Raw genomic sequence first — 13,331 nt, 5'->3', positions numbered from 1 at the left:
TGGTTACATCAGGTATTCGAGTGTATGAATACAGTGTAGTGTAGTGTAGCTGAAAATAAACAAAACAATAATAAATGTAACATTGTGTGTAGTAGCATTATAGATGAAGTCTATCCATTAGCTTAACATTATATCTAACATGATACACAAAACATGTGAATTATAACACGTGAGTCACCGTTCCTTAACATAAATCGCTACAGAACAAATAATGTAAACAATAATGATATATCTGTTTGAATAATATAAGCACGAAACTTAAATCAATTACAAATAACATGCATAAGCATTCTACAATGACGTTCACTCTTTGCCAACTACACAGCTAACTCGTCATTTCTCTCGAGTGGATTTATGACCCATATTTACATATATTATCAATCTTGAACAAATAAAGAATGAATTAAACTCACTTTTCTCGCAAGGACGTACACAGTTATTATTGTTCAATGCGAACACCGCACCGTGACTTCTAGAACAGACTTACTCTCTGAGGAGCGCAGCTGTTATTCATCACGCGCATTTCGCGTGAGCAATCGCTTCCGGCGCATCCACTAATGGCCACTAGATGGCGCCTTTGCGCTACCTTTGTAACAGCCGCCCCCACATTTATAAGGTAAATGTGTTCCAATTGACTATTAATCCTCTTTGGGCAATTCAGGCAGCTGAATTAGCTTTACCACAGGTCTGATGAAGCTCTTGTCATTAACTTTTACCTCAGCGGCTCTCACATGTCCATCAGTGCTTGGAAACACCTTTACCACTCTGCCTACCAACCATAGAGCCCTTGGTAATTGGTTATCAACCATCATTACAACAGACCCCTTTAGTAAGGTCCTCAGTAGTCCTTTGCCATTTTTGCCTGAGCTGAAGACCTGGTAAGTAGTAGCGGATGAACTTGGCCCAGAAATGATCCACTAGTATCTGGCTTTGTCTCCACCGTCTGCGACTTAGGCGTTCAGAGTCTTGGTAGACAACTTGCGGCAATGAACTACTGGGCCGCCCCATCAAAAGATGATTTGGTGTTATTGGGTCAACATCTGAGATGTTAGCTGACACATACCCCAACGGTTTGGAATTCAAGATCGCCTCCACTTCAATTAGAACTGTTCTCAGTACTTCCTCAGGAACACTTTGTGCTCCAATTGTGGTGCTAAGTGCTGCTTTTACAGAGCGAATCTCTCGCTCCCACACTCCTCCAAAGTGTGGAGCTGCTGGAGGATTAAAAAGGAAGTTGATCTGTTGATTTCGCCAGCAACCCTTGCAGGTTAGGGTTCATGACAGTGAAAGCTTCTCTCAACTCTCTTTCTCCCCCTCTGAAATTTGTCCCCTGATCAGAGTAAAGTTCAGCAGGGGTACCACGACGTGCAGTAAACCTCCGTACTGCCATCAAGAAGGCATCTGTGTCGATAGAGGTAAGTACATCAAGATGCACTGCTCGAGTGGTAAGACATTTGAATATGATGCCCCATCTCTTTTCTGTACGCCTACCAATCTTCACATGGAATGGCCCGAAGCAGTCCATCCCAGTGGAATAGAACGCTGGCTTGAACAAGCGCAGTCGTGCAGGAGGCAAGTCAGCCATCTTCGGCAAAACAGGTTTGGATCTTAACTTCCGGCACTCCAGACACGCATGTTGATGCTTCCGAACAGCCTCACGCCCTCTCAATATCCAGTACGACCGTCGGAGTTCAGCGAAGACTCGCTCTGGTCCAGGATGGCCTAATCTCTGGTCAAAATCTTGGATTAACCGTTTGGTGATGCAGTGGCTTGGATCCAGTACAATAGGATGTTTGAATTTAGGATCCAAATCCTCTGCTCTTCGGAGGCGTCCAACAACTCGAATGACCTCCTCCGTTGCATCAAATTCCGGAGCCAGAACAATAAGACGGCTACTGGAAGAAACTGGTTTATTGGCTTTGAGAAGGTTATAGTCCTCTAAGAAACTGTCGAGCTGGGACCGTTTAAGGAGGAGGGAGACTGCCTGCTGATAAGTTCTTGCACTAGATGGAGCAGTTTGCTCCGCTTCCTCATGCCGAAGGGTGTTTACTGTGGCCTCCACTAATTCACTCCATGTAGCATACCTGCTGGGATCAGGGACGTACCTATCAGAACTTGAGATGTAATGGCAGAACAAGGAACGTCGTAGCTCTGTCGGATCTTCTCCACCTGTCCCTGCTGGAGCCTCTGGCCACTCGGCAGGGGTTTGTAAAAGGAAAGATGGACCTTGACACCACCTATTCGGTTGTGCTAGTTCCACCAAGGATTTACCCCTGGTCAGATCATCTGCCGGGTTAAGTGTTGATCTCACGTACCTCCATGCCCACCGATCTGTGAGCGCTTGGATTTCAGCAATCCTAGTTCCCACAAAGACCTTAAACCGACACGAGTCTGACTGGAGCCATGTCAGGACAGTGGTCGAGTCGGACCACAAGATGGTATTCCTGATAGGTAAGGTGAGCTCACTGATTATCAGCTTCGCAAGTTGGGCTCCAGTAACCGCTGCACAAAGCTCCAGTCTTGGCATGGATTGTTGTCTTTTCGGCGCAACTCGAGATCTGGCCAGCAGGAATGCCAAGTGGACACCACCTTCAGCGTCCTCAGAGCGTAGGTAGGCCACTGATCCATATGCTCTCTCAGATGCGTCACAGAACACATGGACGTCTCGTACCACCTCTGGCTGGTCCATAGATGTGGGAACATAGCAGCGAGGTAAGGTGATGCGAGATAATTCAGGCAGTTCTGCTATCCATGTATTCCAGGCTTGGAGCAGCTCCTCAGGCAGTAATGGGTCATCCCATTCACGTTGTTTATCCCAGAGTCGCTGTACAATCACCTTAGCCCGAGTTGTATATGGCAATATTAGCCCCAAAGGGTCATACTGTCTGGCCAATGTACGGTACACAGTGCGCATTGTAGTTGGGCCGTAATCCTCCAGTCGATGTTTATAGCCGATGATATCTGCAGGGCAGTGCCATCTTAGTCCTAAGGTAGACTCTTGAACATCAGAAGAATCTTGGGTAAGCCACATTTCAGCGTTATCGGAGCGTGCTTCTTGAGGGAGATGGCTAAGGATGTCAGGGGCGTTGCTGGCCCATTGGCGGATCTCGAAGCCCCCTGATGCCATCAGGACACGTAACTTATCGAGCAAATCTTTAGCATCAGCTTTTGATGACAGACTCTGTAAACAGTTGTCTACGTAGAAACACCTGTCTACTGAATTCCTGACATCTTCTCCCTCTGTGCTGTGATCGTGCACGTGTTTTTGGAGGGCGAAAGTAGCACAACAAGGTGAACATGTGGTACCAAACGGCAGAACCTGCCACTCATAGACCACAGGAGACGCATCACGGCAGAGATTTCTCCACACAAACCGAAGAAGGGGCTTGTCCTCAGGCAGAAGGCATACCTGGTGAAACATGGCCTTAATGTCCCCGCTTATTGCAATAGCATGCTCTCGAAAGCGAAGCAAGACCCCCAGGAGTGATGGGCCAAGGGTAGGCCCAGGAAGGAGAGATTCATTGAGGTTGCAGCCCTGGAATTGGTAAGAACAGTTGAATACTAGGCGGTTCTTCCCATTATGTTGCACTAGATGATGGGGAATGAACCATGATTCTTCACTCTGCGCAGCTTCTTCCTCAGTTAGCTTACGTACAGAGCCTGCCAGTACAAGCTTGCTCATTTCTGCGATGTACGCTGAGGCTTTGTCATCGTCTCTAGCGAGACGCTTCTCTGTACCTCAGAGGCTTGGCATGACAGCATCTTTGGTGGCATGGAAAGGGGAGCGATTTCTCTTCCGTAGCAGAGGGGTCGCATAATGCTGGATCTTATTATGCTCCACACGGATTGTCTTACTTTCCAGAAGTGAAAGTGCCTCCTGATCCTCTCGCGATCGAGTTGCCTGTTTCTCGGACTTGAATGGTAGCGTGTCCACCTGCCACAACTTCTCCACATTTCTCAAAAGTTCAGCTGTTTCAGTGTTTAATGAGGTCAGATAACAGTTCTGAGATCTAAGATGCTGTGATAGACCTCTAGCTGGGCCTTGTAGTGTCCACCCCAACCTGGTCCGTATAGCGACCGGTCCTCCTGGTGGTCCACAAAGCACTGGTTCTATTGGAGTGATCAAATGGGACTGGTCAGCTCCAATGAGAAGAAGAGGTTGAACTTTATCAAAGGGCTCAAGTGGCAAGCCTCTGAGGTGTTTATACCTTTTCTGCAAGACAGCTAGTTGGTAGGAGTGATCAGTCAGTGCCAGATTCTGAGCAGTGAAGGCTCCACCAATGTGGTAATTCTGTTTTGGCTGTGAAGCAGGGGAAACACTGAAAGAGACAGAAGCTCCTTGAAGTACTTGGGTTTCTTGCCTGATTGTTCTCAAGGCCAGTTCCTCAGGAATTCCACGCAGGCCAAGCTTATTTGCTGCCTCGCATAAAAGTATGGTCCTCTCTGAACCGTCGTCGAGTACAGCATAAGTCTCCAGAGCTTGTTCATGATACTGCAAACGAACTTTTACCACCTTCAGCAATACACGGCTGCAGTCAGTGGGTCGATTTAGATAAGCAGTGCCAACTGCGGAGCTCAACATGCATATGCCCTCTCTACTTGCCTTAGAATTTACTGCATGCAGTATCAGGAGATGTTTGTTTTGACAAATGCTGCAGGGTTTCTTGAGAGTGCAGTCTGTAACAGCATGAGAACGACCACATCTTATGCACCTCTTGTTCTCAGTAATCCAATTACGGATTTGCTCAGGAGTAAAAGTCTGGAAAGTAGCGCACTGACTTAAGAAATGTTCAGAGCTTTCGCAATATGGACAATATGGTTGCACTTTTCCTCTTTTCTTGCCTGAGGTGGATGCTTTATGTCCTGGTTCTGGGCCTTTCGACTCTGAGGCAGCTTTGGCACCATGGAGGATAGTGGCTGGTCTTGTGAAGCGGGCTGGCTTTGCTCGACTCTCATAATATCGTTTGATGGGTGGTTCGGTATAGCCCTGACACCATGCTTCGTACTGGAGCCACTTGGAGAATTCAGGTAATGTATACACTGAATCAGACTGATAATATAGGTGTCTGCGAAAGTCTGCACACAACTCTGGAGGTAGTTTACCAAGCAATCTGGCAACGTGTGAGCCACATTTCAATTCCACTTCTCCCTCTACGCCAAGGGTTTCCAGCATCCCAACAAGAGCTCTGATCTGCAGTGCGAATCTTTGAAATGCTTCATGATCCCCTCGCTTGATATCAGGAGCATCCATGACCTGTGCTATTCTTTTAAGTGCTAACTGATGCGGCTGACCAAACCTCTCATTTAAGGCGGTCATTGTGTCAGAATATGGAGTGATTGAGTTCAGGTAAGAGTCAGCAATAAGAGAGGCTTCCTCTAATTTAAGATGGTCAACCAATATTTGGTATTTAAAGAGCTCGGTAGCACCAGCTGGCAGTAGATTCTCCAATGACATCTTCAGCCTGGCGAACTCCGCAGGGTCTCGATGAATCAACATGGGAATTCGTGGTTTAGGGCCTAGATAGACTTTCTCCTGTGCCGGCAGCGATGAGGGAACGATCTCATAAGGCTGGTGTTTTGGCTGATTGTATGGCATTTCTGGGTGTGTAAGCCATGGGTCACTCTGCTGCACCGATTGTGGAGCATACACAGTTTGTTGCTGATGTGGCGAAGGAATGTCCAGCCAGGGTGCAGAATGAGGCATTAAATATGGAGCATTGGTCGGAGGGCAGATGAGGGAATGATATGGTGGACTGCCCTGACCCCGAATATTGTGTAGCATAGGGTTTATCATGATATCCCCTCTGTGAGACCTGAATGCTTGTTCATGGAATGCGTTTCCCTCGACTGGAGCATGCTGTCCGTAGTAGGGCTGTGCTACTAATCTCTCTGCTGATAGTTTCACTGGGTTTGAATAACTAACAGAAGTAACGTAAGTGACTGGGAATTTACGCTCTTTCCTAGCTCTGTAAGGGACATCATCACATACCGGAGGTGGTGGTTCAGGCCATGACTCATCCTCTTGAGGACTGTCCACTGTCGTTCTAGGTCTCTGTGGTGTGAGATGGGAAACTGAATGGGACTCAGCCAAGGACACTGCTGATACTTGGGACCGGAGCGGTGCGACTTGGGATGATTCAGAGAAGGAAGCTGGTGATGATAAGTGAGAAGGGTGTGAGAGTGGCTGCCTTGCTTCAGGGAAAAAGGCTCGGCCATGGTCCAGTGATAGGCGAGTATCTGCACTTGAGGTTTCCTCCAAAGTCCCACGGTGTTTGGATAACACATGATGGCGCACTTGATCACGTAAACTTTGTATGAGCTTAGTATCTTGGCCAACTTGAGCTTGAATGTCCTCTAATTCAGTACAAAAGGCTCCCCACTCATCTCTTTCTACATACCGACTTCCAGGTCTGGCCCCTGCTGAACCCGCTGAGTACCCCATTCTGGCTGTTTCATCACTACCTGCCTTGTACTCCTCTTCGAGTCTGAATGTAGTCTGTGCTGCAGTTTCTTCTGTATAAGAGGAAGTCAGTTGTCTGTGGCCTGTTATATTCACTTGGTAGTCTGACAAGTAGGTTGGCAATCTGACTTGCCGTTTCGGACGCACAGATTCTGAAAGGGCTTCACTCATTTCTTTAGAAGTAGCCATCCTTAACCAAGGTAAGCACTGTTATCCGGCTCGAAGGACCAAATGTTTTAGAGTAAGGACCACAGGTGCTTAGGAGGCTATAGTTCTCGCCTTGGAGCGTCGGTCAGAACGCAGGACAGGAGGCAGATATCAGATTAAACATTTTACTGAATTATCTTTGGCAGCACAGACATACATTAGACATTAATCACAGATGCTGACTTGAAAGCAGTAGTTGCCTCTCCATTCAGATTAACAGGAATGGTATGGTTACATCAGGTATTCGAGTGTATGAATACAGTGTAGTGTAGTGTAGCTGAAAATAAACAAAACAATAATAAATGTAACATTGTGTGTAGTAGCATTATAGATGAAGTCTATCCATTAGCTTAACATTATATCTAACATGATACACAAAACATGTGAATTATAACACGTGAGTCACCGTTCCTTAACATAAATCGCTACAGAACAAATAATGTAAACAATAATGATATATCTGTTTGAATAATATAAGCACGAAACTTAAATCAATTACAAATAACATGCATAAGCATTCTACAATGACGTTCACTCTTTGCCAACTACACAGCTAACTCGTCATTTCTCTCGAGTGGATTTATGACCCATATTTACATATATTATCAATCTTGAACAAATAAAGAATGAATTAAACTCACTTTTCTCGCAAGGACGTACACAGTTATTATTGTTCAATGCGAACACCGCACCGTGACTTCTAGAACAGACTTACTCTCTGAGGAGCGCAGCTGTTATTCATCACGCGCATTTCACGCGCATTTCGTGTGAGCAATCGCTTCCGGCGCATCCACTAATGGCCACTAGATGGCGCCTTTGCGCTACCTTTGTAACACCAGGCAATCTTCTGAAAGTCTTCGCCTCACTCCCACATCCCCAATCTTTTCCCCAATGCCTCAGCTTAAAGGAACACTCCACTTTTTTTTTGGAAATAGGCTCATTTTCCAGCTCCCTTAAAGTTAAACAGTTGACAGAAGAGTCAAGTTTTAAATAGGAAAAATATCGAAACTCTTTGGTCATTTTTTTGAGAGAGATGCTAATGGTCTAATAAGATTCAATGATCTATGCTAAGCTATGCTAAAAGTGCTACCGCCAGACCCGGAGATCGGCTGAATGGATTCAAAAACGGTAAAACTCAACTCTTTAACTCTCGGTGAGTTGGAAAATGAGCCTTTTCCAAAAAAGTGGTGTTCCTTTAATCAACTTTAGGAGTTGGTCCTGACACTTGCTGGACTTTCTTGGGCACCCTGAAGCCTTCTTCACAACAATTGAACCTCTCTCCTTGAAGGTCTTGATGATCCGATAAATGGTTGATTTTAGGTGCAATCTTACCAGCAGCAACATCCTTGCCGGTGAATCTTTTTTTAGTGCAAAGCAATGATGACTGTATTGTCTTGTCTTAACTGTAATCTGTTGTTTTATGTATTTTTAATTCTAGGAGGAGCTCAATACAGCACTGAAGTCCTTACAAGAAAAACTTCAACACAATGAAAAAAAGAAAGGAGAGTTTGAGAAAAGAGTTCAACACATCAAGGTGAGGAAACCGAAACGAGAGTCAATTTCATCACAGCTGTAGGATCATTTTATTGATATTTTATGATTTGATATAATGGATTCCAGTTTATTATTTCTGTAAATGACAAGCAGTGATCTGCTTCTGGTTCCCTTATGTGTCGGGTATCCAAGTTTATCTTGAATAGGAATGATGTGAACGGTTGATGTGCGTCAAATGATATGATTGAAGTGAATGTGATGTGATTTCAGTGTCAAGCTGAGCACACAGAGCGTCAGATTAAACAGCAGTTTGAGAAGCTTCATCAGTTTCTCAGAGATGAAGAAGAAGCTACAGTCACTGCACTGAGGGAGGAAGAGGAGCAGAAGAAGCAGATGATGAAAGAGAAGCTGGAAGAGATGAACACACACATCTCAGCTCTTTCACACACAATCAAACACATGGAGGAGATGATGGAAGCCAATGACGTCTGCTTTCTGAAGGTCTGATTTCAGATCATTGGTTGATTATTGGTTCATTGATTTGAGTTCTTGATGATAAATGGTGTGTTTTTTTCTGCAGGAGTTTCCAGTCTCAATGGAAAGGTGAGTGATCTACTCCTGTCTCTGGTCTCTCTGGTTCTATGGCAAGCCGTTTTAGCTTAAATTGTACCCAGCATTACTCGTCGTAATTGCATTTTTACTAGTAAGAATTCAATTGTAGAGCTCTCCAATTCAATTCTTACTAGTAACAATTAAAATTAGAGATCTCTCAAATTCAATTATTACTAGTAAAAATTACAATTAGAGAGCTCTACAATTAAATTCTTACTAGTAACAATTAAAATTAGAGAGCTCTCTAATTAAATTATTACTAGTAACCATTCCAATTAGAGAGCTCTACAATTAATTTATTACTAGTAACAATTCCAATTAGAGAGCTCTACAAATTATTTTTTACGAGTCATATGTCTCCATTGACTTCCATTCATTTTTAATTATGGAGCTCTACAATTGAATTGTTACTAGTAAGAATTCCAATTACAGAGCTCTACAATTGAATTATTACTAGTAACAATTACAATTAAAGAGCTCTACAATTCAATTATTACTAGTAACAATTCAATTAGAGAGCTCTACATTTCAATTATTACTAGTAACAATTACAATTAAAGAGCTCTACAATTCAATTATTACTAGTAACAATTACAATTAGAGAGCTCTACAATTCAATTATTACTAGTAAGAATGCAATTACAGAGCTCTCTAATTGAATTTTTACTAGTAAAAAACGAATTAAAGATATGTATAATTGCAGAGCTCTGTAATTGAATTAAAGAGCTCTGCAATTGCATTCTTACTAGTAACAATTTAATTAGAGAGCTCTCTAATTGTAATTGTTACTAGTAATAATTGAATTGTAGAGCTCTTTAATTGTAATTGTTACTAGTAAGAATTGAATTAAAGAGCTCTGCAATTGCATTCTTACTAGTAACAATTCAATTAGAGAGCTCTCTAATTTAATTGAAGACCTCTACAATTGCATTCTTACTAGTAATAATTGAATTGTAGAGCTCTTTAATTGTAATTGATACTAGTAAGAATTGAATTCAAGAGCTCTGCAATTGCATTCTTACTAGAAACAACTCAATTGCAGAGGTCTTTAATTCAATTAGAGAGCTCTCTATTTCAATTGTTACTAGTAAGAATTACAATTAGAGAGCTCTCCAATTAAATTCTTACTAGTAACCACTCAATTGCAGAGCTTTTAAATTCAATTATTACTAGTAACAACTCAATTGCAGAGATCTTTAATTAAATTGTTACTAATTGTAAATTGTAATAATTACAATTAGAGAGCTCTCGAAATAAATTCTTACTAGTAACAATTCAGTTAGAGAGCTCTACAATAGCTATTCCTACTAGTAACAGTTGAATTAGAGAGCTCACTATTCAGTGCCATCTCATTATGATAATAGTGCCTCATGTTTATTCATCTGGCAGGTATAAATAGGCAGGCGGGAAAAATTGGCGCACAGACATTATCAAAATGGACGAAGTACAAGGTGGCGACGGAACACAGCAGGCTGCATTATCTGCATTTGATCGCGTTTTAAGCGCAGTTTCGCGTGTTCGACAAGAGTTGCAGCAGTCAGGAGGTGATGGCTGTCCGTAATAGGCTGTCAAGGAGATCACTGTATTTCTCCAAATCATCATGGCTTATTCTCTGCAACGAGTCGATCACCCTTAAATCATAAAGCGTGCAGTTCCCACGAATAAAATTTCTTTTAATAGATTAAATCTTTCTTCTGACTGCATTAATCACGGATAACGCTTCCATTTGTTCTCTGTTTAATGAAAGGGGCGCGGCACCGGATAAATGCGCGCCCTGAAACAAAAAAACAACATCAAAAGTGACCGCGCATGACTGCGTTTAACTCCAGCTTTGGATCATTTTGTTACGGATTATGAACAACCTAAGGTTGTACATGATTTGTTATATTCTGGGATTACCATGTTTGTAAAGTTGAAGCATTAAAAAAAAACTACTAAGATAACTTTTTTAAACAGTTATTTCATTGTGTACACGTTTTCATTTGTGTAATTATTATTATTATTATCATTATTTTATCCAACAGCTCAACCATTTATACAGGCCTATCGAATGGTGCGTAAAACAAATACAATGAAAAAAACGAAATAACAAATCTCCATAGCGAATTCCAAGTGATTAAGTGCTGAGGCCATTACATTTCCAACCCATTCCAAGGTATCAGCCAGTAGTGGGCACTCGTGCAACACAAGCAATGACACATCCGAGAGAACAAAATGGAAGGAAGTTAAGTCATTAAAAGAACCTTTATACGGTATGGAAAGAACACAGGTTATATACCAGAAATATATGTTTTTCAATTAAAAACATGGTTGAAGATGTTGGCTCCTATCCCTCAGTCGTCGTCATAACAGTAGCCTATATGAATGCAATTTGTTATATCTAACCACGCCTAACAGGGCTTTTATTTTGAAAAGTATGAAATGGGTGCAATCTGTTTTGCATCTAATGAATACAAGTTTTTACTAGTAATAATTGCATTAAAGAGCTCTCCAATTGTAATTGTTACTAGTAAGAATTGAATTGTAGAGCTCTCTAATTCAGTTTTTACTAGTAATAATTACAATCTAATTAAATTACAGAGCTCTGCAATTGCATTATTACTAGTAACAATTCAATTAGAGAGCTCTCTAATGCAGTTATTACTAGTAAAAACTGATTTAGAGAGCTCTCTAATTAAATTCTTACTAGTAATAATGCAATTGCAGAGCTCTGTAATTTAATTAAAGAGCTCTCTAATGCAATTATTACCAGTAATAATTTAATTGTAGAGCTCTGAATTGTAATTTTTACTAGTAATAATTGAATTATAGAGCTCTCTAATTGTAATTGCTACTAGTAAGAATTGAATTGTAGAGCTCTCTAATTGAATTCTTACTAGTAAGTATGCAATTGCAGAGCTCTATAATTCAATTACAGAGCTCTGCAATTACATTATTATTAGTAGGAATTGAATTGTAGAGCTCTCTAATTGTAATTTTTACTAGTAATAATTGAATTTGAGAGATCTCTAATTTTAATTGTTACTAGTAAGAATTGAATTGGAGAGCTCTACAATTGAATTCTTACTAGTAAAAATGCAATTACGACGAGTAATGCTGGGTACAATTTAAGCTAAAACGGCTTGCCATACTGGTTCTGACCCAAAGCCACTGCAGTTCTGACTCCTGAATGTTCTTCCAGAGTCCAGATCTCACAGCCGGATCCACAGATGCCTTCTGGAGCTTTGATTCATGAGCCACGATACTTGGGCAACCTGCCGTTCAGAGTCTGGAAGAAGATGCAGGACATCGTCCAAAAGAGTGAGTCTGACTGCAGGAGATCTGAGCTGTAAATGATGGATGGGTGGAAAGATTTTTGCATTATGTGTGAATAACCATATGAGCTACTGCACCAAAATGAGCCGTAAACAAGAAAAGAACATGATATATACAGTTAGGGTGATACAGCAGACCTCTACAGTTCAGTTTTGATTGATTTTGTAAATATCAGTTTATCAAGCACATCTTTACTATAATTCATAATAATCTGTGTTGGCTTCACTCTTGATCAGAATAAAAGCATCTGTTGATTGTGTCTCATCAGCTCCTGTGATTCTGGATCCAAACTCTGTGAATCCAGATCTCGTCCTGTCTGATGATCGGACCAGTGTGAGAAACAGTGAGAACAATAAACCCGTTCCTGGTGATCCAGAGAGGTTTAACTTTGGTCCCAGTGTTGTGGGTTCAGAGGGTTTTAACTCAGGAACACACTGCTGGGATGTGGAGGTTAAAGAGGACTCTTGGAGTAACTACAGCATCAAACAAGAGGAAGGGACGTGAATTCTATATCACTGATGTCTGGAGTGTGTGATCAGAAGCTTGATTTGAAATCTCTGACCAAGATCAACTAATATTGATAATCCCATGAACAGTTTTTTGTAGTTAATTTTATGTGATGATGTGATTTCAGTGCCATTTTCATAGTGAAAGCTTAAATGTTTTGGCATGATAAAGTAATAGAAATGTTTTGGGGTTTTTTTCTGTGTTTTTTTTTTTCCCCCATTGAAATAGATCCAAATGAAGCCATAATAAACATATAAACTGATCTATCCATCACTTCACTTGCTAATTAAATTACTTTTCAGTCCCTGTGAGCAGCTTTATTGATATCTAGAGGTCATCTAGAGCATCGGTTCCCAACAGGGGGGTCGCGGCCCACAAGGGGGCCTCAGCGAGCTCTGTGGGGGGTCGCGTCATATTTTGAAAAGTTTTGAGCAATAAGCATTAAATAAAAGTTCTTAACTTTTTCTGTTCAAAATTTATATAATGAGCAAGTTCTTCATGAATCCATTTTCCAATCCGTGTTTTTGTCTTATCCTGAGCCACTATGGTACTCCTATAATAAGTGTTTACATTGGGACTATTTTACACTGGTTCGGATGTGGAGTAGCCCAGGACCTGCGTAGACGTACACAGAGAGAAGTAGTTCCGGCTACAATGTTCTACCGAAAGACGCATTATTCTGTTAAACACAAGTTTATTATCGCTCACATTGATAAAGCCTCACAAATAACATGCA

The 13,331-nt window shown here is 41.7% G+C and overlaps 1 protein-coding gene across 3 annotated transcripts in view; it reads left to right on the top strand.

The window, feature by feature from the left end:
- Positions 1–12,901, top strand: part of LOC307000301 (uncharacterized protein) — a 220,438-nt gene extending 207,537 nt beyond the window's left edge. For 2 of the 3 annotated variants that reach the window (XM_079615767.1, XM_079615766.1), the window contains 5 exons: positions 8,106–8,201; positions 8,432–8,662; positions 8,742–8,764; positions 11,955–12,073; positions 12,357–12,899. In XM_079615767.1, the coding sequence (XP_079471893.1) occupies positions 8,106–8,201; positions 8,432–8,662; positions 8,742–8,764; positions 11,955–12,073; positions 12,357–12,592 (705 nt within the window). In that variant the 3' untranslated portion in view covers positions 12,593–12,899. Of the gene's footprint in view, positions 1–8,105; positions 8,202–8,431; positions 8,663–8,741; positions 8,765–11,954; positions 12,074–12,356 lie in introns of all 3 variants that reach the window. The other variant, XM_079615765.1, reaches the window with a different exon arrangement.
- Positions 12,902–13,331: the final 430 nt, after the last annotated feature.

This window comes from Phoxinus phoxinus, assembly GCF_949152265.1.
Source record: "Phoxinus phoxinus genome assembly, chromosome: 1".
Taxonomy (NCBI): Eukaryota; Metazoa; Chordata; class Actinopteri; order Cypriniformes; family Leuciscidae; genus Phoxinus; species Phoxinus phoxinus.
This window is presented reverse-complemented; position numbering and strand designations above follow the sequence as displayed.